The 25500-nt window shown below is 41.0% G+C and overlaps 1 protein-coding gene and 1 long non-coding RNA gene across 10 annotated transcripts in view; one reads left to right on the top strand and one right to left on the bottom strand.

The window, feature by feature from the left end:
• Positions 1 to 25500, top strand: part of LOC122458600 — a 58253-nt gene that overhangs the window by 24940 nt on the left and 7813 nt on the right. The gene's annotated exons all lie outside the window — the stretch shown is intronic.
• ZHX1 (zinc fingers and homeoboxes 1) overlaps positions 541 to 25500 on the bottom strand; it is a 36272-nt gene continuing 11312 nt past the window's right edge. For 5 of the 9 annotated variants that reach the window (XM_038390817.2, XM_043507382.1, XM_038390819.2 and 2 more), the window contains 2 exons: positions 9692 to 12533; positions 541 to 2786 (listed from right to left, as the gene is read on the bottom strand). In XM_038390817.2, the coding sequence (XP_038246745.1) occupies positions 9695 to 12310 (2616 nt within the window). In that variant the 5' untranslated portion in view covers positions 12311 to 12533 and the 3' untranslated portion in view covers positions 541 to 2786; positions 9692 to 9694. Of the gene's footprint in view, positions 2787 to 9155; positions 12534 to 25500 lie in introns of all 9 variants that reach the window. The other 4 variants (XR_006278659.1, XR_006278660.1, XR_005291191.2 and 1 more) reach the window with 2 other exon arrangements.

The raw sequence follows: 25500 nt of genomic DNA, 5'->3' as shown, positions 1-25500 counted from the left end.
ACTCACTATACAGAGGCAACAGTTAAACTAATGATGTAGCTGTATGATCCGATTCTCCACTGCCTTGTACAGTAATTTACTCCTAGGCAAAGCACGTGTAAATTGCTAACAACTCAGAATGATAGTGGGTTTTACACTCACTCTGCACAGGTGCAAGTGACTACACAAGGCAAGTGGAAAATGGGGCCCAAAGTACTTCATCAAATGCACAAACACAATATAGATATAGCGCCTGTTCTTGCACTTCGTTGTTGTGCAGACAGATTGCTGTGCCCATGTTGAACCTCATTAAAATCAGTGGGATTCCACATGGGCACAGCAGTCTGCTGCATGCAACAAATTGCAAGGTCAGGGTCTTGTTAGGAAACGTTCTGTTAAAAGCATCTTGAAAGGCTTCAAGTACTGCGTGACCAAACTTGGATTAGAGACCATCTCTGCCAAGTAACCCATTTTTGTTTATCCCTTAAGAGAGGCATCACTATAATTCTTTTTATAACTGTTTGATTTTCATTTAAGAAAATGGAAAATCACTAAAGAAAATTACTACTGAATGCTGACCTTTATTATGCACTCAAAGACACGAATCAACTGGGTGAGACAGATTTTTTTCTTCTTCTCTGTCAAATAAATATTTTAAGCTAGCAAACATCAGATCAGCATTAAGCACTGAGCCTGTAAGGAAACACACAATGGTAAGAATTATTTACAACTATAGATGGTTAAACATTATTGCAGTGGAAACAGATAATATAAATATATTCAAAGGCTTCATTTTACAATACCTGAAGCACAACAAATCTGTTCAACAGCTGAAAATGTTAAGAAACTACTGTCAAATAGATCAAAGACCACAATCAGCAATTCTGAAAGAACAAAACAAAACAAACCCCTCCCCCCAAACAGCAATTTAACATTACACTTCAGAGTGCTCTATGGAGTAAAAAAGAAAAATAAAGCAGTGCACGAAATTTCTGCATATTTTACATTATTAAAAAAATAGTAGTTGACAGCAGTATGAAAAAGAAATAAAGACACCAACTCACAAAGCCAGCTGGTCTGTTGCAAAAATATCAACTAAATCCCAGTATTTTGGAATCACTAATAAAGCTGTAGTTTAAAAAGGTAACCATTTGTAAAAATGAAAGCAGCATGCATATTCAGGGCTCCTCTGTAACTCTTTCATTAGTTGACAAATGCTTCAGTAAAAAACATTCTTTATGATGTTGCATTCTATGAGTTGTGTAAAACAGATTGCTCAAACAGTAGGGAGCTAACAACAGTCTATAGTTTTTGGACTGGTATAACGATCAATAATCAGGTTGATTTTACACCGGTATGCGTATTCTTCTTAGTGTATGGGAATAGCTATACCAGTGTAAACCACCCTTATATCAGTGCATTCACGCTAGGGAGTTGTTCCACTTTAAGTATACTAGTATAGTCAAAGTATTATAACTTGTGCATGTAGACAAGCCCTTAGTCTTATTCAGGCAAAGCTCACATACTGGCTCCAACTGGAAGTTTGTGTGAATGAAGGCAAGCAGGATTTTCTCTGCAGTTATTTGTACGTGAGTGGGGCTTTAAATGGAACATGCTTATTTCAAAAAAAATTTCTCTGAAGAAAAAGCACATTTAAAAAATAGTCCTGTAGCCACAAATGGGGAAATTTTCAAAAGGCACAAAGGGGATTTAGGTGCTCAGCTCCCAATGACATTTGGGGGAATTAGGTGCCTCATCCCCTTTGTCATCTTTAAAAATATCCTCCCAAAATTATTTTAAAAATATGAATGAAGAGCATCTGCCTTAACAGAATGAGTTTACATGAATGTTCCAGGCCTCCTGACATGGCAACATAGTTAACAATTAACAAAGAGAATGATGCTAGAAAAGCTCTGGACTGCTACATATTTGAACAAAGACAGTTCCTAATTTCTGCATAATCCTTATATAAACACACTCACACACATTCAGTAAGAACATTACATTATTTCTGTTTTCAAATTTTTGGTACGAAGTTTATTTCAGTGGTTCCCTCAGTATTCATTCTTCTGACAGCTTCTTTTTATTTTCCTCTTTCCCTTGTTATTTTCTTCAGGCATTAAAGCAAACTAGGCCTCTACTGAAAGCAATAATGGAAATTACAAATATTTTAACAGTGGCACTCATTCATATCTTCACCTCAAAAAAAGAAATCCAAAGACAAGATCCATAATGATCCATAATGCCATAAGGCTTAGTTTTGTAATATTGAGAAGAATCCCAGGCATTCCCAATTGTATGTGTAAATTGTACAAGTGCATGCACATCTTTCAAAGTTTGTGCAGAGCCTGATAAATAAGACACAAATATCAGTTACGTTTACTTTTTCTAAGAACTTTTACTCTGTAAATGTTGGTCACTCAAAGCTATAAGCTTAATCACATATCAAAGAACACAGGCAATAAAGCCCATCTTACTAGAACGTACAGTATTAAGCTGGACAAAAATCTAGTGGTCACTGAAGCCCCTTCAAAAAAGGTCTAAGACAGAAAGTTTCCATCATGTATCAGAATAAAAATGTACTGTATTAAAATTTGTTTTACAAGTAGTCTTTTAATCAATCAGTCTTCTATTTACAGTGCAGAACTTCTACCAGCTGCAGTAGTTTAACTTTGGCACAACACTAAGTTCCAATCCTTTTGAGTATTCAATCCTGTGTGTGTCCCAAAATTCTCTTGGTTTCACGAAAGATTAGGCCCATTCACAGTAAACCAGATATCTTGCTTCCCCTTCACCACTTTGGGCAGCTACAAAGGAAAGACACTGTAAGCTACTGAATCATTCAAGAGAAATGCTTTTTTCTAAAATGCCACAATGGCTTCCTTTAACATGATTACATACAGCAGACATAGATCATACAACTTGCTACATGCTGTTCACCTCCCAAAACCTTGCTGGTCATTAGTCAATCACTTTTCTTGTACTTCAAATACCCTACAAAGCATTAACTTAATTGCATTTCATATGTGAAACAAGACAAATATGTTGCAGTTACTGAAAACTGCAGAGCACTATCATTTAAGTAAACCAAATTGATTCCTGTTAACTCTCCTGTGCACATGAAGAGTGGAATCCAGTGCAACATTTTCTATAAATAAAGCCTTCCCAGGGAGGACAACTAATTTTTAATATTGGTACTATGCAAACTGCAAATATACCCAGATCAGACTACTTGACATATCTAGAAACATTTTCAGAAGCTGGGACTAAGGAAGAAAGCTACTTGGAAGTCATAACATACCAGGAATTCCTGTGGTTTGTCTTGTCAGAACACAGCTGATGGCTTTGCAACTCATGCTTTCCCGTTATGTTAGCGGATAATTTAGGGAAAGCATCATGGAATCTTTTTGATCCGAAGAGGCATATGGAACACTTTACTCAACAGAAGGCAAATAATATCTCAACTTAATTTAGTGTGCTGTGATAAATAAAACCTAAGATGTCTATAGCACCTTTCACCTCCAAATGCTCTAGAAACTGAAATTGAAATATAAGACATACTATTAGATCCAGGCACCATTTCATCCACAACTATAGTGCTGCCACCTCTGGGGTGAAATGTGGAGGTGGCGTGGAAAAAAGGCCCAACACCACACAATAGTAAAGGACAGCAAAGGAAGGCAAGTATCTAACAAACTGCAGAGAGAATTCAGGTACCGAATGCAATGATCAAAGCTGGAACTTGGCCAGGACACAAGTTAATCCATACTCCTGCGAAGAGTGCCACAGAATTATTAATGACCACTCTGTGACCTTGGGAATCTTGCTTAAGCCAAATTTTTCAAACTTTAGTACTCATAGTTGAGCTAAAAAACTGCCGAGTTTTCAGAGGTGTTGAGCACCCAGTGAGCTCACTGAAGTCAGTGGCACATACAGGAACTCAATACCTGGGAAACATCAGGCCATTAAGTTTTAAGAATATAGGCCCTAACCCTTCCAAGCCTCAGTTTTCCCATTTCAGAATGGGGATAATACCTCTGTAAAGTGGTTTGAGATAGTGGGATAAAAAATGTTATATAAAGTGCAAAGAACTATTATTAATTTTTTTCTTCAACGGTCCTCATTTTGAGTCATTTTCTCCAGAATACTAATACAGTACAAAAGCTCCAAAGTAACTTGAAGCCCCTGCCATGCTATTTGCGAAGTCTATTTATACTATGACACACAAGGTATTTAAAACCTAGACAGAGCAGGAAGCAATCCAGCATTGCATAGGGAGGAATAGGGAATGGACTCTTTCATAGATATTTTCCACCAGTAGTTTATATGATTCTACCAGTTTGAACAATTTTCAATATATTTATTGATCTCCTGATCACTAATATTCATATCTCTTCATTAGTAGCTAATGTTTTTTAAGCCCTATTGCCAAGCAAAGGGCAATTAAAGCCCTGACAGTCAATATTATTTCACTGCATGCCCAGTTTTCAAGCTTCCAGGTTAGGGTTTGGGTATTAGCAAGACAGCAACTGGAAAACTTGCCTTCTCTCTTTGGGAGGTACTATGAATATATACAGGTATGGTGCTGGCTCCAGTGCTGTCAGGTTGCTGAAGCCAAGCATGTCATAATTACAGAAGAAAACACTAAGCATCCAACTACAGTCATCCATTAGTGCAAAAAAGGGGCAATACCCCTCCCCAACCCTGAGTTGAGGAGTGGCAACACATGTATTACATGGCCTGAGACTGCACCTGTCCTAGCTACTGCTGTGCTCCCACTTCAGGGGGAGAAGAGCTAATGGATCTACATCTCTGGACTTTGTACCTCTTTTGTGGTGGCTTTAGAAATCCTGCCCCAACCCTGTACAGCAAAAAGAAATCTCTTCAGCTGCATCAGAGATCCCCAGCGATCACAACGGGGACAGGATTTTGCCCAAAGTCTGTAAGCAATATGTGAAAGATTCCTCGGGGGGAGGGGGGGGCACGTACTGCATTCACATTATCCCCAGCGATCAATTATATTACAGCTAGGTAGGGAAGCTTCGTACAAATTTATTCAAAAGCAATTTAAATAGTCTGGTGGACAAACTCACACACTGAGTGGCTCAACTTTTATCATGTATTGGGAAAAATCACAACTTCAAATCACTATGTAGAAAAAAGGGAGGAAAAGGAATTAGCTCCTTCTTTGCGTTCAATGCTATGCAGCAGTTCATAATAGTTAAAGTGAGGGAGGAGAGGGGCACAAAACCTAGCTTATTACACCCCTTGCTATTCTGACTAAACAAGATATGGATCATGGTTTGCTTATGAAATTTTAGAGAAGTGGATTTTTTTCTGGGCAAGTGAAGAAAAATTCTCCAGGCTTCTCCGTTTGCCCCTCTTCTCAAAGGACTTGTATCTGGCTGGTTCTCATCCATGTGGCCACGGAAGGCTGACTTTGACTCCCTCTACAGCCAGCCAACAGTACTTCTGGGTCTGTAGGAGAGGATCACTTGAAAGATATCAAACACTCCCTCTTCCTTAAGAGCCAAATGAGCTGGTTGCATAGTGCTTGAGGGATTCTCCTAGGAGGCATCACACCATGGTAACACTGGACCATGAGCTCACCCAGACATCCGTTTCCTTTCACGTCTCATGTCTCTCTCCATTCTGGCATGGAAACGTCTTTATTTTTCCATCAGCTAAGATTCAAAGGCAGCAGCAACTAAACAATCAGATCAGATATTCTTGGTAGAAACATCAGAGGAAAAGGAAGGAGAACATTTTGGCTCTGTATTTGTTCTCAGCCAGCCACATCCAGAGGTGCATTCTAAAACACTGGTTCCTAATCTTTTTTTTTGTTCAACTCCACCATTTACCTAGGGCTACTTGAGCTCTACAAGACAGTTCCCCCACATCTCCCACTCAATAGTACATGCTTTAATGCCATCACAGAGAGCCTAGGCTACTGCTGATCTTGACATTCCAAGCTTTACAGAAATAAAGGCTTTTCTACATTTGGAAATTTACCAAAATAGCTATTCCCAAATAATTACTGGAAATAGTTATTTCAGTATAAACCTCTGTATGGACACTCTTATTCCAGAAAAAGAGTGCCTTTCTCTGAGTTAGCTTAATCCAAGTGATGATTATTCCAGAATAATTTATTTCAGTCAATTTCCAAGCAGACACAAACCCACAGAGGGAGGCAAGCATCAGCAGCGCATCGCAGGGCTGAGCAGCAAGACTTTGGAGCCACTGTTGTAAAGTACATTTTGCTTCCTACCTGCCTTTGCTACAATTACAGAAACAGACAATCCTGCAGTCTTCCCACACAGACAGTACTTTTTAGTGATTCTTTTTCATGTCAGTTGTGGTGAGATGACAAAAGCATCCATAAGAAGGAACCCCCTCATCTCCACAGAAATGTATAAATGCTATAAAATGGTAATTATTTTTTTTAAGGGTCTGTTAATAGGGCCAGATTATGACCAGTGCTGAGCGCACACAACTCCTAGGAATGTCACTGGTTATTCTAGTCAGCATTTTATCATCATGCACAGTCTTGGGAGGCTCAGAACACTCATTTTTCTTTAATAAGGGTGGTGGATGCTCAATGCTTCCCATGAGCAGGCCCCTAGTGTTTGTTTTGTTTTACATCTTCCAGAATTCAAATAGATAGTGGTCCAGATCCTCAGCTCTTGTAAGTCACTGTAACTCCATTGGAGTCAATGGAGCTATCTCATTTATACCAGTTGAGAATCTGTCCCAGTATATGTTAAAAGTAATCCTCAGAGTATCTTACTGAAAGACTTTCATCCCAGGAGTATCAGAATAAATACTTAAATCTATTATCAGTTCATGTCTCTCTCATCTCGTATATGGTGATATTTAAGAGACCACAACCAAAGTGATATGGAGATCTTCCCAATTAGATCATACCACATTTTTTAAAAAGTTCAGTTCAATATTGGCCTAAAAACAATCTCTTAAGAAAACAGGAAAAAGTTTATTTTAACAATGTTAAAAGAAAAATCTAAACTTCTGGTCACCCCTAAATAATAAGCAAAGTCTGGATTTGCCTTAATAGAGAGACCATGCCAAGGATTTTCAGGGTTTATTTTATTATTATTGGAAGCTTAAAAATAGCGTTTCTCTCCCTACTGTTTTTGTCGTTTCCCATTTGGCAAACACTGATTTTTGACCCTATATTCGCAATGGAGCTTTAAATTAACATGACTTTTTTAAAAAGATTTTTTTTCTATCTTATGCAACAGCCTCATCTATATCAGCATCAGCCTAAAAGGCTATTTGTTAATCATTGAGACAGTTTTAGAAGTTGAAGCCCAAAAAGAATAGGCCAGATACTGATCTCTTGTCAAACTAGCATACATCCAGTGTCATGAACTCCACTGGAAACATCAGTATGCTTTCCCCAAAGTTGTAACAGGTAATTACATTTATTGCAGGGGTTATAATTTATCCTCACAATAATAGGTACCAACAAAAGACCAATCACATTGCTGGACTTTTGGTGTTCTGTTCTGGTCCCTCAAGCCACCCGATACTTCCAAAGTTGAATCCTGCAACATATGCTCAAATGCATACTGCCTTAACATTTGTCTGTAATATTGAACAGACAAGGAGAACACACTCAATCACATGCTTTGGAATTTCAGACAGAGTATCCTCCTGCAGCTGAGCCAGCACTTTAGACATCAGATTACAGAGGTGGCTGCAGATATGTCTGGAGAGGGAGCACAAATTAAACACAAATAGTCCGCTGCAAGTTGTTTTCTAGAGAAAGCATATTTTTCCCTTCTTTTTTGTTTGATCTGGGTGTCAGCCATAATCAGAGAGCGAGAGCTTTGTAAGAGCTACTGGTCTCCACAGCTTCAGAAGCTCATGGTCAGAGGGAAAGTGATTGATCTTTTGTTACCACTTATCTCTGCGAGGAAGAAGAGAGCCCCAGGAGTTCTGAACTTGGTTACTGAAGGTGTAGAAACACTGGGATAGATTTGACTCAGGTTTACACTGCCTTCTATAGGCCCCTGAAAGCAGGATGCCCACTGGGGAGAAGACACAAAGGGAGAACGTGTGTGATAACAGGATGGTTTTTGTAGGGACTAATGCCACCCAAAAAGTAGACAGCACTGGCCAGGGGACCAGGAATATTGATTCAGCATCTCTTCTCCATGGTGGAATTCAAAGACCCAGTGAAATTTTAAAGTTGCTTCTCCTTCCAGCAGGAAATAAGGGAAGATGGCAGTAGAAATACTGACTGCCTATCCTTAGTGTGAGGCACCTTCCTGAGCTGTATTTAGTGAATACAGACCATTGTTTTAAAGCTGTCCATTCAAGCACTGGAAATTCTTTTTTCTTGGGACCAAGTGGTTGATTTTTAGAGAAACTAATATTTAAGATTCAGAAGACATTCCCTATCAGATTCAAATACTTCTGGAGTTCAGTCCAGGTAGGTCAAACTTTGAGTTGAAACCAGAATACTTGACCGTGTAGTTTTATTGCCCTACACATTCATAGAAGTAATCACCACAGTGATGGGCTGAATCCCATCTTAATCTTGCATGCAAATCGTTCAGTTGGGCTGCCACTAGAGATGAAAAGTGAGACATGTACACATATAATTTGTTATACCCAAAGACTAAGAGGCAATAGCAGTCATGTTTTAATTTTCTATAGGAATTAAAAAATAGTGGGGCTCTGCCATAGCTACTTTAAAAAGCTGAAGTGTTTATCCTAGCATTCAGTGACTTTGCAGATGTTTTTAATCTCTGCCCTGTCTTTTCATGTCTTTGTTTCTAAACAAAGCAGCTGATTCTGAACAGTTTTTAAAGCAACTTTCCTAACTCATCTGCATATTTACCTTTTTCAGAATACTGCATTTGATTTCAAGGACTTTTATGTTACCATTTTCCAGCATAAAACCAAATGCGTAAGCAAAAAATGAATGCTGATAGGGATCACATCAGGTCTATCATGCATTTAAATTAAATGGATGTAGAATGGATTTCTGGATATGCTGATTAAGTTTAATGAACAGCACCTTATAGCCCTACATTTAAACTGACTCAGCTCATGATAAAGACCTTTTCAGCACAAGTTCCATAAACCTGAAACACTTTGAAAAACATGACACTCATTTCACCTATTTTCTAAAAGCAAGTAATCCTCACCCCTGTGGTTATTGATTCCTTTGTCACACTTTTCCCCTTCTTTTCTGTTTTTGAATTCTTTCCTTTAAAAAACAAACACCAAAAGCTCTGAAGCCTTAGGAGGTAAAGCGAGGTTTGCAAAAAGACATATTAGGTTTTTGTATTTTCCTCCTCCAAGAGCAGGTTATTTTCTCCTATAACAATGAAAAATGCAGCTGTGTTTTTTTGGAATTAAACACAAGGCAATTAAATATTTATAAATAGTCACTTAAATTATGAGCCCTCAGCAGTGATGTGGAGGAGGAGGAGCAGCAGCAGCAGAATTTGGGTTGGATTTATAGTTCCAAACCCTGAGTTAGCACTGAGCATATCCATCGCTGCTAGCCAGGAAGCAAATATTTGGTGGCTGCACAGGTAGCATCTTGTCCACTCTCTCAGGTGGAGGGAACATGCTAGGCAGGTGTTCACTAAAATGGAAAGCCTTTAAAAACTATTTGGCTCTTCAAAATAATGTCAGATATAATTTATGGGTTTTTTGCCCCAAGCCCCAAACTTACATGTCAATCTGATTTTGAGAATTTACGCTTAACATGTCGGGGGGGTTCCCAAGTGTCACTATCATCCGTTTCTTCCTCCTCTTCCTGATCATCCAGCATTTCTTCTTCATCCTCATTCTCCTCAAACAGCTCTATGCCTAACTCTGATCTTCTTTGCCTTTCTGCAAACCACTCTCTGACCTGCTCATATCCCATGTGAGATTTGGCAACAAGTTCATCAAGGTCTTGCTCATTGAGGAATTTATGCTTCATATAATAATCCTTAAGGATCGCTGTTCCGGTTTTGAATTTGATGACTGACGATCCTCTGTCCCAGTTGTTTATCCTTTTGCTTCCCCGAGGCCGCCCACGAGGCCTTCCTCTTCCCCTTCCTTTTGGTCTCCCTCTCCCTCTCCTTCTGACAAAGCCTTGACCATTCATACAATTCCCACTGGAACCCTGGTAGTAATAGTACCATTTCAAACCACCATTTTTCCAGGCATAGCGAGTATCTCCAAACCAGCTAACAATATCCGATCGCGGGAGGCCAGTTTCTTCTGCCAGTTTGTTGTATTCTTGTGGGGATGGCCACTGAGTACGGACAAATGAACTTTTAAGCATATGTAACTGCTCTGGTGACTTTTTACCCACCTTGCTTGAAGAACCCCCTGACCGTAGCAATACAGATCCCTCTCCCTGAGAGGTTTCTCCAGCCTCATCTTTTGAGCTGCTTGCACTGCTCTCTTTTAACTCAGCTTCTTCTTCCTTTAAAGCATTTGTTTTCTTTCTCTCTGTAAACCAGGCATTGATCTCTCGCCTGGTCAGTTTAGTTTGTGCCCTTAACCTATTCAGCTCTTCGTCAGTCAGGACAGGGTTATTGAGAAAACTTGCTTGGAGGTTGTGCAACTGTTCAGCAGTCTTTTCTTTGAATTTCTGTGGGGTGAAATCAGGGAACGCATTCCACGATTGCTTATGCTGTGGTGTGACTACTGTTGGGGACTCATTTGTTTCATCACTTGAATCAATAATAATGGTGGTGGAAGAATCGTTGTTGAGATGAATGCCATGATTATTTTTTGAGTTTCTCTGGTTGTATCGTGTATCACTGAACCACTTTTTGATTTCTCCTTTGGTCAGGCCTGTTATTTTCATGAGCCTAATAATCTCCGAATCATGAGGGAACTGATTTTTAAGGTAGCTGATTTTTAATTCCGCCAGCTGTTCTTTCGTCTTCTTTGCACGGATGCCAAATGAATCCGGATTTACTAATGTGGTTTCATGTTTGATAAGCTGAGGGGCTGGAATGGCAGCTACTTGCTTGGTTTCTGCAACAGGCTGGGCAGTATGGATCTGGCTCTTCTGTAACTGTGTCTGATTTGGGACTCCTGCTACTGTCAGAGCTATAGGGGCTGTTACTGGCAATGTGTTTGTACCAGCAACTTGAGTGAGGACAAGACCTGGCTGACCAACTATTTGGCATGTCTGCAAGATGGATGGCAAACCATTGCCAGCTGCTGAAATGTGTGCTGGAATAACCGTAATTGTCTGTGGTACCGTATGCACAGTGCCATTAAATTGCTTCCTCCTTGCTTCTTCCACTTCTTCTGGCGTCCAGCTCACACCATGTTTCAGACGCTGGGCAGAAAACCATATTTTAATCTGTTCCTCAGTATATTTAGCTTGAGCAGAGAGAACAGTGATTTCTGACATGGTTGGATAGGGAAATTTGTTATAGGTGTTGAGCAGAAGAGGATTGTTATCCAAAGAAGAGTTGTAGGTTGGAATGCTGTTTACAGGTATTAAGACTTTTGGAATCAAGTTAGAGTTTTGTGGAGCCGTGACAGTAGTTATTACCTGTGCCACCCCAGGTTGAATCACTGGCGCTGGCGTCATTACGGTGCTAGTTGTATCTGCTGCACCGCAAGCAGCTGGATTGTTCATTTTGGACTCGGAAACTGCCGATTGTGGGTTTTCGACTACTTCCTCGCAGTCTGGCTCATTTTCAGTTTCCTTTTCTTCACCAGGAATGTCTTCAGCTACATTGTGGAAAACAGCAATTCGTTTAGTCTCGGTTTTGTTTTTCATTTTCATAATAGGAGTTTTGCTAATTGAGATTCCTGATGAGGGGATCTCTGAGGTGTTGGATTGTTCAACGTTCTCCTCTTTCACAAAACTCCCATCAAAAGTGAGATCGTTCACTGTTTGCTCAAAGATTGTCTGATTATTACGTTTCACCATGGTCAGTTTAAAATTCTCTTCTCCAGGGTGGTACTTCAAATTGTGCTCTGAAAGAGCATCATACCTTTTGGTAAGAAAATTGCATTCCACACAAACATAGGATGAATTTAATACTACATTAGGGTGTTCTGAATCAACATGAAAAGTAAACATATTTAGATCTGGCGTCTGAAATGTACAGTATTTACATTCATAGCCACCTTCAACTTTTTTATTTTGCTGATTGTCTGAATCCATATATTCTTGAATGTCTTCATCACTTGATATACTCTCAGCTGTAGCATTCTCTGCTGGTGTAAGTAGAGGAGGTCCTTCATCCAAATCTGATATCATTTCTAAGTCTGGATCCTGCTCGCTTGCTAGGACCATGCACGGGGTAGTTGATTTTCGTTTACTTGCCATTCTGTTGTTGTGAGGAAATAATATTGACTGAATGATACTGATGTAGGTTCAAGCTCTTCTTGATTTTCAATAATGGCTTTTAGTACTTCAAGTCAATTCTTGAAACTTCTCAGCATTTATCCCATTAGCAGCTTTTTTGTAGTGCAATCAGATTAAAAAAAAAACCGTTGTAGTTCAAGGATGAAATGTTGAGTCACAGCTTCGTAAAGTCCATTTCCACCACCTGCAGTAAAGGAGAGAAAACATTATATAAGTTTGAAATGAGTAATTTCTATTCATTAGCCAGAAAAATATTCTGTGACTAGAAGTAATTTAACACTATTTGCTTGATGCTGCCATTCTTACTCCCACCAAAGTGGACCCCACTGAAATTAATAGGACTAATCAAGGAGTAAGATACTACTCAGCAGAAGTAAGTGTGACAAGATCAAGCTCTTTACATTAACAGTGTCAAAGATTTCTAATATATATCAACGCAGATGAAGGACATCAAACATGGAATGGCATCAGAACTTTCCAATTGTTTCCTTTTCTTTAAATGCTGAGTGCAATTCTGAGATCAGAAGCGTTAAGCCACCTTTGCACTCGCTCAATCCCAGGGTGCTCTGTTGAAATGACTGAAGCCTTGCCAGGGCATAGCACTGCCTGTTATGGCCCCTCTCTTGAAGGCGGAAGAAGCCAACCCCACGTACCAAAAGGCTTACCATGGCTGCCTGGAAACCGAATTCTGTTGCCCAGTCATGTGTGATGTGTCACCATACTGGCAGGGGCTTAATATAAAAGGCAAAATGCGACCTTGTACCTAAAGCACATGTGCTGTGAATTGCTTGATTCACTGTGAAAGAGTCTCCCTTTTATTCTCAGAAATGTATCTTAAATTTTACTCTCCCTTTTTATCTCCCCCCATGTGCAAATGTTTCTATGATCCCCCTATCATCTCCGTCCTTGACGTTATGGCAGATTAGAAGGCGGAAAAAAAACGCACTCGTGATTACATGTTTTCCGAGCTCATGCAGTCCTCCCGCACTGATAGGGCATAGCTTAATGCATGGAGGCATTCAGTGGCAGAGGCCAGGAAAGCATTAAGTGAGTGCAAAGAACAGAGGCAGAAGACAATGCTGAGGCTAATGGGGGAACAAACAGACATGATGAAACATCTGTTGGAGCTGCAGGAAAGCCAACAAGAGCACAGACCCCCGCTGCATCCATGGTATAACTGCCTGCCCTCCTCACCAAGTTCCATATCCTCCTCAACCAGATGCCCAAGAACGCGGGTGTGGGGGGGAGAGGCTCCGGGCACCCAGCCACTCCACTCCAGAGGATGGCTCAAGCAACAGAATGCTGTCATTCAAACAATTTTGATTTGTAGTGTGGCTACAAGAAGCAATGTGGCCTTATCCTTTCCTCCTCCCGCACCCCACCCCACCCAGGCTACCTTGTCAGTTATCTCACTTTTTTAATTAAGAAAGAATGAATGCATGGTTTCAAAACAATAGTTACTTTATTTCCTTTGCCAGCTGTGATTGAAGGGGGAAGGTGGTTGGCTTACAGGGAATTAAAATCAACAAAGGGGGATGGCTTGCACCAAGGAGAAACACACACAGCTGTCACACCGTACCCTAGCCAGTCATGAAACTGGTTTTCAAAGCCTCTCTGATGCGCAGCGCGCCTAGCTGTGCTCTTCTAATTGCCCTACTGTCTGGCTGCTCAAAATCGGCCACCAGGAGATTTGCCTCATCCTCCCACCCTGCCATAAATGTCTCCCCCTTACTCTCACAGATATTATGGAGCACACAGCAAGCAGCAATAACGATGGGAATGTTAGTTGCGCTGAGGTCTAACCTAGTCAGCAAACAGCGCCAGTGAGCTTTTAAATGTCCAAAGGCACATTCTGTCACCACTCTGCACTTGCTCAGCCTATAGTTGAACTGCTCCTTACTACTATCCAGGCTTTCTTGGTACGGCTTCATGAGCCATGGGAGCAAGGGGTAGGCTGGGTCCCCCAGATAACTATTGGCATTTCAACATCCCCAACAGTAATTTTCTGGTCTGGGAAGTCAGTCCCTTCTTGCAACTGCTCAAACAGCCCTGAGTTCCTAAAGATGCGAGCGTCATGCACCTTTCCCGGCCATCCCACGTCGATGTGGATGAAACGTCCCTTGTGATCCACCAGTGCTTGCACCACCATTGAGAAGTACCCCTTGCGGTTTATATACTGGTTGGCAAGGTGGTCCGGTGCCAAGATAGGGATATGTGTTCCATCTATTGCCCCACCACAGTTAGGAAACCCCATTGCAGCAAAGCCATCCAGTATGATCTGCACATTTCCCAGAGTCACTACCCTTAATAGCAGAACGTTAGTGACTGCATTGGCTACTTGGATCACAGCAGTCCCCACAGTAGACTTGCCCACTCCAAATTGATTCCCGACTGATCGGTAGAAGTCGGGCATTGCAAGCTTCCACTGGGTTATCGCCACTCACTTCTCAACTATCAGGGCAGCTCTCATCTTGGTATTCCTGCGCTTCAGGGCAGGGGAAAGCAACTCAAAGTTCAAGGAAAGTGGTCTTATGCATGTGAAAGTTTCGCAGCCGATGTGAATCATCCCATACCTGCAACACTATGCGGTCCCACCAATCTGTGGTTGTTTGCTGGGCCCAGAATCAGCGTTCCACTGCATCAACCAGCCCCACTGCCACCATGATGTCCCAATTCCACAGCCCATGCTTTCAGGAACATCTGTGTCCATGTCCTCATCACAATTGTCCTCGTGCTAGCATCTCTTAGCCCGGTTCTGCATATACTCCAGGATAATGCACGAGGTGTTTACAATGCTCACAACAGCAGCGGTGAGCTGACTGGGCACAAAACGATTGTCTGCTGTTGCTTTCCATGGAGGGAGGGAAGAAGGGGCGACTGACGACATGTACCCAAAACCACCCTCGGCAACGTTTTTGCCCCATCAGGCATTGGAAGCTTAACCCAGAATTCTAATGGGCAGTGAAGACTGCTGGAACTGTGGGATTGCTACCCACAATGCACTGCTCCGCAAGTTGATGCTAGCCCCGGTATTGAGGACACACTCGCCGACTTAATGTGCTTAGTGGAGACATACACAATTGACTGTATAAAATCAATTTCTAAAAATCAACTTCTATAAAATCAACCTAATTTCATAGTGTAGACATTACCCTAAGAGTCTTACCAACATACTGACGGTCCAATTCTCAAGTGGTACATGTGAGAGCAGCATTTAGCCCCAAGTCTCTATTTTGGTTTGCGGTGCTTACATTTAAATATACTATGCCATCCCTATGCTTATCAGGAAAGCGACATGCTTCTTTGTGCAAGCAGTTCTATGAAATAAAGAAAGTTGTGTGCTTACATACCGTTGACCACATTAGATAAGATTTTTTAAAAGGATAAAGTAATTTTAGAAAATCTTATTTATTTTGACACAATACTGCTAAGAGCAGATGAAATTTACTAAAGTCAGATTTCTAAACGTATCTGGGTGCTTATCTCCCACTGATTTAAATGGGAGTTAGGTGCTTAAATACCTTTAAAAAAAATCAGGTCTTTTAATCCCTTAAGTTTTACTCATTGCTAAAAACGCCTTACTTTTGTAATTTTACCTTGAACTTTCAGGTTTGAGCCACAGTCCTGGAAAGATTTACACATGCGCTTAATTTTATGCACTACGAATAATCCCACTGACTTCAAAGTTACAGCAAAAAAAAAATCTTTGCAGGTTCACAGCCTTCAACCTTAACTTTTAAAGCTGAAGGAGAAATTGCTGAGAACAATGATGTTAAGAAAACTGAAAACAAAAAAGTAAATTGTTCACATTACCAGTTAACCCTTTCCTATTATTTTAAGTATCAAAAAGTTCTCAGTTAATGTCAAAAGTTGGGTGAACCGTGAAGCTGCATATAAATTGTTTCGAAACAGACAGAAGCCTGCTGCCTCCTACAGGTAAGAAATTGAGGGAGAAAGAAAATGGGAATTACAGAGGAAATCTATTTAAAGGGGGGGGGGGGGAAAATCACATTTCTATCTGAATTTTTATCTTGTAATTCAACAAGAAACAGCTTACATTGCAAGAAATGATTTTTTTCCTCCCTGTCTTCATACTGTTTACTTTGTGAATAATAATTTCTCCCTGCTCATATGGAACTTTCACCTAGCATGCATGGGCTGAGAGAATTTAAAAAAATAAAACAAAAAATCAAGAAAACAAACAAACCCAAAATGTGATTGTAAAAACAGAAACATTAATATGTGACTCAGGAGGCGCTGAAGGACCTGAAACTACTTTTCACTTTGTTTTAACTGACCAGCTGTCAAGTTGCATATAACATTTCAACTTGTCAATCCTGAGTAGTAGGATTCCTTACACTTTCTGTATTTTCATGGTTTAATAGTATCGATGATCACCAGGCTGGTCATATTTTATCAATTATTGATTGGCTGAGTTAATTGTCTTTAGTTTTTTCTTATATTGTCAATTCCTCCAGGTGTTCACTGACTGCCTGGCTCTGAAGACACTATTGCTTAAAGATGAAGTGCAAAGTAAAACTGAAAACTGAATCAAGGGCCAGAAATTTTCACAAAATTCCCCCCCAACAGAGCTCTGGCCCTGATTCAACAAGCTGCTTAAGCACATGAATTGACTTCAATGGGACTACTCATGCTTGAAGTTAGCCATGTGCTCAAGTTTCTTGATGAATTAGGAGGCCTCTAGGGACCTTTCACACTTGTAGCATAAATTCTTAAAAGTTAGAACTTTTTTCTGTGTTGAATGTCAGTTAGTGGAGCACTCTGTGCATATTTCCAAGTTTATTGCAATTTTCATTTTCATTTTCCCCACTCACCATTAATAGAAACTTCACCTAAATTGAAATCTTCATGAAATATAAGAGGAGTTGTACCAATTAAGAAGTGAAAATAACCTTTTGTTTCATAAGCCGCAATATTAGTCAATCACCAATATGGTGTCATCTCAGGCAAGGAGTTTGTTTTTAGAAGACTTGCCAATGACATCCTGAATCTCAAATTTGAACATGGGATAAGAAACCACAACACTCCCATATTTAAAAAACAAAAACAAAAAAACCCCCAAAAGCGCTCCCCTTCTCCCCCAAAAAAACAAAGAAAAAAAAATTAAGTAAAAAAAGCTAAGCAGTGTTGTATGTAAGAGTCACACTGATATATATGGACCTATTTTTTTAGTGTTCTGTTCAGTTTGTTGATCATTGTCATGCATCTTTTTTCATTTCTTTACACTAACAATAACACCCCAATTTCACAAACTGCTGTATTTTGTAATGAACAGATGTTTGTGCTCTCTAATTAAGCATGGTTGCAGGATTCATAGAGCTGCAGAGCCTTTATGCACACCATTAGAAACCTAGATAGCTAGGTATGCAATGACCGGGAGAACCTCATAGTGACTTGCCTGCCTGGTGCGAAGGTTGCAGATCTCTCGAGACATCTAGATAGCCTTGTGTGTAGTGCTGGGAAAGAACCAGTGGTCGTGGCACATGTAGGTACCAATGACATAGGGAAGGACAGGAAAGAGGTTTTAGAGGCCAAATTTAGGCTGCTTAGGTAAGAGACTGAAGTCCAGGACCTCCATGGTAGCATTCTCTCAAATGCTTCCAGTTCCACATGCAGGACCAGTTAGACAGGCAGAACTCACGGAAGCTACTAGATCGCATGCCCTGATTCTCATGGGTGACTTTAATTTTCCTGATATCTGCTGGGAGAGCAATACAGCGGTGCATAGACAATCCAGGAAGTTTTTGGAAAGCGTAGGGGACAATTTCCTGGTGCAAGTGCTAGGGGAGCCAACTAGGGGGAGCGCTTTTCTTGACCTGCTGCTCACAAACCGGGTAGAATTAGTGGGGGAAGCAAAAGTGGATGGGAATCTGGGAGGCAGTGACCATGAGTTGGTTGAGTTCAGGATCCTGACGCAGGGAAGAAAGGTAAGCAGCAGGATACGGACCCTGGACTTCAGGAAAGCAGACTTTGACTCCCTCAGGGAACAGATGGCCAGGATCCCCTGGGGGACTAACATGAAAGGGAAGGGAGTCCAGGAGAGCTGGCTGTATTTCAAGGAATCCCTGTTGAGGTTACAGGGACAACCATCCCGATGAGTCGAAAGAATAGTAAATATGGCAGGCGACCAGCTTGGCTTAATGGTGAAATCCTAGCGGATCTTAAACATAAAAAAGAAGCTTACAAGAAGTGGAAGGTTGGACATATGACCAGGGAAGAGTATAAAAATATTGCTCGGGCATGTAGGAAAGATATCAGGAGGGCCAAATCGCACCTGGAGCTGCAGCTAGCAAGAGATGTCAAGAGTAACAAGAAGGGTTTCTTCAGGTATGTTGGCAACAAGAAGAAAGCCAAGGAAAGTGTGGGCCCCTTACTGAATGAGGGAGGCAAGCTAGTGACAGAGGATGTGGAAAAGCTAATGTACTCAATGCTTTTTTTGCCTCTGTTTTCACTAACAAGGTCAGCTCCCAGACTGCTGTGCTGGGCAACACAAAATGGGGAAGAGATGGCCAGCCCTCTGTAGAGATAGAGGTGGTTAGGGACTATTTAGAAAAGCTGGACGTGCACAAGTCCATGGGGCCGGACGAATTGCATCCGAGAGTGCTGAAGGAATTGGCGGCTGTGATTGCAGAGCCCTTGGCCATTATCTTTGAAAACTCGTGGCGAACGGGGGAAGTCCCGGATGACTGGAAAAAGGCTAATGTAGTGCCCATCTTTAAAAAAGGGAAGAAGGAGGATCCTGGGAACTACAGGCCGGTCAGCCTCACCTCAGTCCCTGGAAAAATCATGGAGCAGGTCCTCAAAGAATCAATCCTGAAGCACTTAGAGGAGAGGAAAGTGATCAGGAACAGTCAGCATGGATTCACCAAGGGAAGGTCATGCCTGACTAATCTAATCGCCTTTTATGATGAGATTACTGGTTCTGTGGATGAAGGGAAAGCAGTGGATGTATTGTTTCTTGACTTTAGCAAAGCTTTTGACACGGTCTCCCACAGCATTCTTGTCAGCAAGTTAAGGAAGTATGGGCTGGATGAATGCACTATAAGGTGGGTAGAAAGCTGGCTAGATTGTCGGGCTCAACGGGTAGTGATCAATGGCTCCATGTCTAGTTGGCAGCCGGTGTCAAGTGGAGTGCCCCAGGGGTCGGTCCTGGGGCCCGTTTTGTTCAATATCTTCATAAATGATCTGGAGGATGGTGTGGATTGCACTCTCAGCAAATTTGCGGATGATACTAAACTGGGAGGAGTGGTAGATACGCTGGAGGGGAGGGATAGGATACAGAAGGACCTAGACAAATTGGAGGATTGGGCCAAAAGAAATCTAATGAGGTTCAATAAGGATAAGTGCAGGGTCCTGCACTTAGGATGGAAGAATCCAATGCACCGCTACAGACTAGGGACCGAATGGCTCGGCAGCAGTTCTGCGGAAAAGGACCTAGGGGTGACAGTGGACGAGAAGCTGGATATGAGTCAGCAGTGTGCCCTTGTTGCCAAGAAGGCCAATGGCATTTTGGGATGTATAAGTAGGGGCATAGCGAGCAGATCGAGGGACGTGATCGTTCCCCTCTATTCGACACTGGTGAGGCCTCATCTGGAGTACTGTGTCCAGTTTTGGGCCCCACACTACAGGAAGGATGTGGATAAATTGGAAAGAGTACAACGAAGGGCAACGAAAATGATTAGGGGTCTAGAGCACATGACTTATGAGGAGAGGCTGAGGGAGCTGGGATTGTTTAGTCTGCAGAAGAGAAGAATGAGGGGGGATTTGATAGCTGCTTTCAACTACCTGAAAGGGGGTTTCAAAGAGGATGGCTCTAGACTGTTCTCAATGGTAGCAGATGACAGAACGAGGAGTAATGGTCTCAAGTTGCAATGGGGGAGGTTTAGATTGGATATTAGGAAAAACTTTTTCACTAAGAGGGTGGTGAAACACTGGAATGCGTTACCTAGGGAGGTGGTAGAATCTCCTTCCTTAGAGGTTTTTAAGGTCAGGCTTGACAAAGCCCTGGCTGGGATGATTTAACTGGGACTTGGTCCTGCTTTGAGCAGGGGGTTGGACTAGATGACCTTCTGGGGTCCCTTCCAACCCTGATATTCTATGATTCTATGAACTGCAGGGTCTCAATGCATGGATGAGATGATGGTGTAGGGAGGAGGGGTTTAGATTTATTAGGAACCAGGGAAACTTTTGGAAAAGGGGGAGCCTATACAGGAAGGATGGGCTCCATCTAAACCAAAATGGAACTAGTTTGCTGGCGCTTAAAATAAAATGTTGTAGAGCAGTTTTTAAACTAAGGGCAGGGGGAAAGCCAGCAAGTGCGGAGGAACAGGTAGTTTGGACAGCAACATCCTTTAGGGGAGGATCTATACATGGAGATTTCTTATGTCCTAATAAGGAGGAGAGGATGGAAGATGATAAAATACAGGTAGGATCCGATGAGAAACAGTCAAAAGAAAAAAAATCCCATTCAATTACATCATGTAATGGCAGACAGCTAAAAAGTGACAAAGTTTTTCAAGTGCTTATATACCAATGCTAGAAGTCTAAATAATAAGATGGGTAAACTAGAGTGCCTCGTATTAAATGAGGATATTGATATAACAGACATTGCAGAAACTTGATGGAATGAGGATAATCAATGGGACACAGTAATACCAGGGTACAAAATATATTGGAAGGACAGAACAGGTCGTGCTAGTGGGGGAGTTGCAGTATATGTGAAGGAAAGCAGAGTCAAATGAAGTAAAAATCCTAAATGAACCAAACTGTACCATAGAATCTCTATGGATAGTAATTCCATGCTTGAATAATAAGAATATAGTAGTAGGGATATATTACAGACTATCTGACCAGGACAGTGATGGTGACTGTAAAATGCTCAGGGAGATTAGAGAGGCTATTAAAATAAAAAACTCATTATTAATGGGGGATTTCAACTATCCCCATACTGACTGGGTATATATCACCTCAGGAACGGATGCAGAGATAAAGTTTCTTGACATCTTAAATGACTGCTTCTTGGAGCAGCTAGCCCTGGAACCCACAAGAAGAGAGGCAATTCTTGATTTAGTCCTAAGTGGAGTACAGGATCTGGTCCAAGAGGTGAATATAGCTGGACCGCTTGGTAATAGTAACCATTATATAATTAAATTTAACATCCCTGTGGCGGGGAAAACACCACAGCGGCCCAACACTGTAACATTTAATTTCAGAAAGGGGAACTACACAAAAATGAGGAGGTTAGTTAAACAGAAATTAAAAGATACAGCACCAAAAGTAAAATCCCTGCAAGCTGCATGGAAACTTTTTAAAGACACCATAATAGAGGCCCAACTTAAATGTATACTTCAAATTAAAAAACTTAGTAAGAGAACCAAAAAAGAGCGACCATGGCTAAACAAAGTAAAAGAAGCAGTGAGAGGCAAAAAGGCATCCTTTCAAAAGTGGAAGTTAAATCCTAGTAAGGAAAATAAAAAGGATAAACAACTCTGGCAAATGAAGTATAAAAATATAATTAGGAAGGCCAAAAAAGAATTTGAAGAACAGCTAGCCAAAGACTCAAAAAGTAATAGCAAAATTTTTTTTTAAGTACATCAGAAGCAGGAAGCCTGCTAAACAACCAGTGGGGCCACTACTGGACGATCGAGATGCTAAAGGAGAACTCAAGGACGATAAGACCATTGCGGAGAAACTAAATGAATTCTTTGCATCAGTCTTCACGGTTGAGAATGTGAGGGAGATTCCCAACCTGAGCCATTCTTTTTAGGTGACAAATATGAGAAACTGTCCCAGATGGAGGTGTCAGAGGAGATTTTGGAACAAATTAAAAAACTAAACAGTAATAACTCACCAGGATCAGAGGGTATTCACCCAAGAGTTCTGAAGGAAATCAAATGAAACTGGAGGACTACTAACTGTTGTCTGTAATTTATCATTTAAATCAGCTTCTGTACCAAATGACTGGAGGATAGGTAATGTGATGCCAATTTTTAAAAAGGGCTCCAGAGGTGACCCTGGCAATTACAGCCAGTAAACCTGACTTCAGTACCGGACAAACTGATTGAAACTATAGTAAAGAAAAAATTTGTCAGACACATAGATGAACATAATTTGTGGGGAAAAGTCAACATGGTTTTTGTAAAGGGAAATCATGCCACACCAATCTACTAGAATTCTTTGAGGGGTCAATAAGCATGTGGACAAGGGGGAATCCAGTGGATATAGTGTACTTAGATTTTTCAGAGAGCCTTTGACAAGGTCCCTCACCCAAGGCTCTTAAGCAAAGTAAGCTATTATGGGATAAGAGGAAAGGTCCTCTCATGGACTGCTAACTGGTTAAAAGATAGGAAACAAAGGGTAGGAATAAATGGTCAGTTTTCAGAATGGAGAGAGGTAAATAGTGGTGTCCCCCAGGGGTCTGTATTGGGCCCAGTCCAATTCAACATATTCATAAATGATCTAGAAAAAGGGGTAAACAGTGAGGTGGCAAAATTTGCAGATACAAAACTACTCAAGATAGTTAAGTTCCAGGCAGACTGCGAAGAGCTACAAAAGGATCTTATAAAACTGTGTAACTGGGCAACAAAATGGCAGTTGATAAATGCAAAGTAATGCACATTGGAAAACATAATCCCAACTATACATATAAAATGATGGGGTCTAAATTAGCTGTTACCACTCAAGGAAGAGATCTTGGAGTCATTGTGGATAGTTCTCCGAAAACATCCACTCAATGTGCAGCAGCAGTCAAAAAAGCGAACAGAATGTTGGCACTCATTAAGAAAGGGATAGATAATAAGAGAGAAAATATCATATTGCCTCTATATAAATGTACACCTACATCTTGAATATTGCATGCAGATGTGGTTGCTTCATCTCAAAAAAGATATATTGGATTTGGAAAAGGTTCAGAAAAGGGCAACAAAAATGATTAGGGGTCTGGAACAGCTGTTGTATGAGGAGAGATTAATAAGACTGGACTTTTCAGCTTGGAAAAGAGATGACTGAGGGGGGATATGATAGAGGTCTATAAAATCATGACTGGTGTGGAGAAAGTCAATAAGGAAGTGTTATTTACTCCTTCTCATAATACAAGAACTAAGGGCCACCAAATGAAATTAATAGGCAGCAGGTTTAAAACAAACAAAAGGAAGTACTTTTTTCCCCACAACGCAGAGTCAACCTGGGAATTCCTTGCCAGAGGATGTTGTGAAGGCCGAGACTATAAAAGGGTTCAAAAAAGAACTAGATAAATTCATGGAGGATAGGTCCACTGATGGCTATTAGCCAGGATGGGCAGGGATGGTGTCCCTACTTTCTGTTTGCCAGAAGCCGGGAATGGGCGACAGGGGATGTATCACTTGATTACTTGTTCTGTCCATTCCCTCTGGGCACCTGGCATTGGCCACTGTCGGAAGACCAGGATACTGGGCTATATGAGCCTTTGGTATGGCCGTTCTTATGTTTTTAGCACAAGCAGTAAGGGATGATTGCCAAGCCACCACTTGAACTTTGATGAGATTGGGGGCTAGGAGCCTAATAGATAAAGCCCCTTGGAGGCAATGGAAAGACTCATTCATTTTAAGGGTCAGGCCCCATAAGAGCAGCTTTTCTTTTTTTTTTTCCTTCCCCACAGAGTTTAGGGCCAGAAGGGATAATTACATCATCCAGTCTGTATTTTTTTTTAAAAGAAAAATGAATAGAAGAAAGTCCTTCATGTGCAACTATATTCTAGACAGCAGTAGAATGTGGATATCAGGATTGTTGGGTCCATTCCTGGCTTTGGTAAGGGACTGCAGTGTAGTGACTAGAACAAGGGATTCAGAGTTAAGACTACTGAGGTTTTTTTTTTTTTTTTAAAAACCAATACTTTGCACATTTACACAGTATTTATTCATCTGTTGATCTCAATGCAGTTTGAGAAGACGGGCATACAGAAGTAGCTCCATTTTACCAATAGCTTAGCTAAGCACAGATTTCCCATTTTTTCTGGAGGCAGTGTGGCTAACTGAATGAGATGTGCCTGCTATATTGGAAATGAATGCTGACAGCAGTGACCTTCTGCAACCTGTGTTGGTCTATGCACTGATATTTGCCTTCTCCTAGAGCAGTAGTGTGAAACCTTGCTCAATAACAGTTTTGTAGACTTTTCAACCCTTAGCACCTGTCAGTGGAATAGGCGCGACAAGAACGCATGGATTCCTGGCTCCCAACTCGGTGCTCCTCCTTCTACAAAAAATGGCATTTGCAGGTACATAAGCAGCATCATTTCAGATGCCACAGTGATAGTTGCCAATATAAGAATCAAGACAGATAAAGGAAGAGGACCCATTTTGCCTGCACCACAAATAGAGCTATAGCTGCATGACGTCACTTTGGAATAATAGTGAAGGCTTTAGAGCAGTCTGGAAGAATATTCTGTGTAACGTAACAGTTCCAATTTTGAGATACTATGATTAAAACAGAACAACTAAATGTTCTATAAACTATCACATATGCAAGTATGGCTATTATGTGGCAGTCATATTTTTACAGGAACACTGGAAAGCACTTCTCAGACCTCAGTGCTATTCTTCTGCCAAATTTCAACTTTAGTTCCTATTTCCAACCCAAGCACTAGAGCTGTTCAGAAAAAGGTGGGGGAAAACTTACAGTGACAAAAACTCCCCTTTTCCCCTCCATTAACTTTGCTCTTGAAACAAAATCTTTCTGGACCAAAATTTCCAGGGGGGGGGGGGGACCTCTCAAGAAGAGACCAAGTATGAGAAATTTAAAATAAATTGAAAATGGGTTTATAACGGAAAGCAATAGGCAACCTTAATAGGCACCACTACATGCTCTACTACAGCTACACATGTATAAATGTCACACATCCCATATTCTCCACTTAAGACCTTTTCAACAATCACAAAACACATTATAGATACTGAATTATAAGTCTCAGCACCTCTGTGAGAGAATTCATCAGCCCCTTTTCACAGGTTGGAAAATATAGGCACTTAGGCCCTCTCGACAGGCAAAAAGGATGTTTTTCAATTGTGTTAGCTCACGTGAAATTAGCTCAATATGATTGAAAAGCCCTCTTACTGCTTGCTAAAATGCAAGCTAACGTGTTTGAACGCATACTAGCC

This window comes from Dermochelys coriacea, chromosome 2, assembly GCF_009764565.3.
Source record: "Dermochelys coriacea isolate rDerCor1 chromosome 2, rDerCor1.pri.v4, whole genome shotgun sequence".
In the NCBI taxonomy this organism is placed as follows: domain Eukaryota; kingdom Metazoa; phylum Chordata; order Testudines; family Dermochelyidae; genus Dermochelys; species Dermochelys coriacea.
The sequence above is the reverse complement of the archived record's forward strand: the minus strand, read 5'-3'. Positions and strand labels throughout refer to the sequence as shown.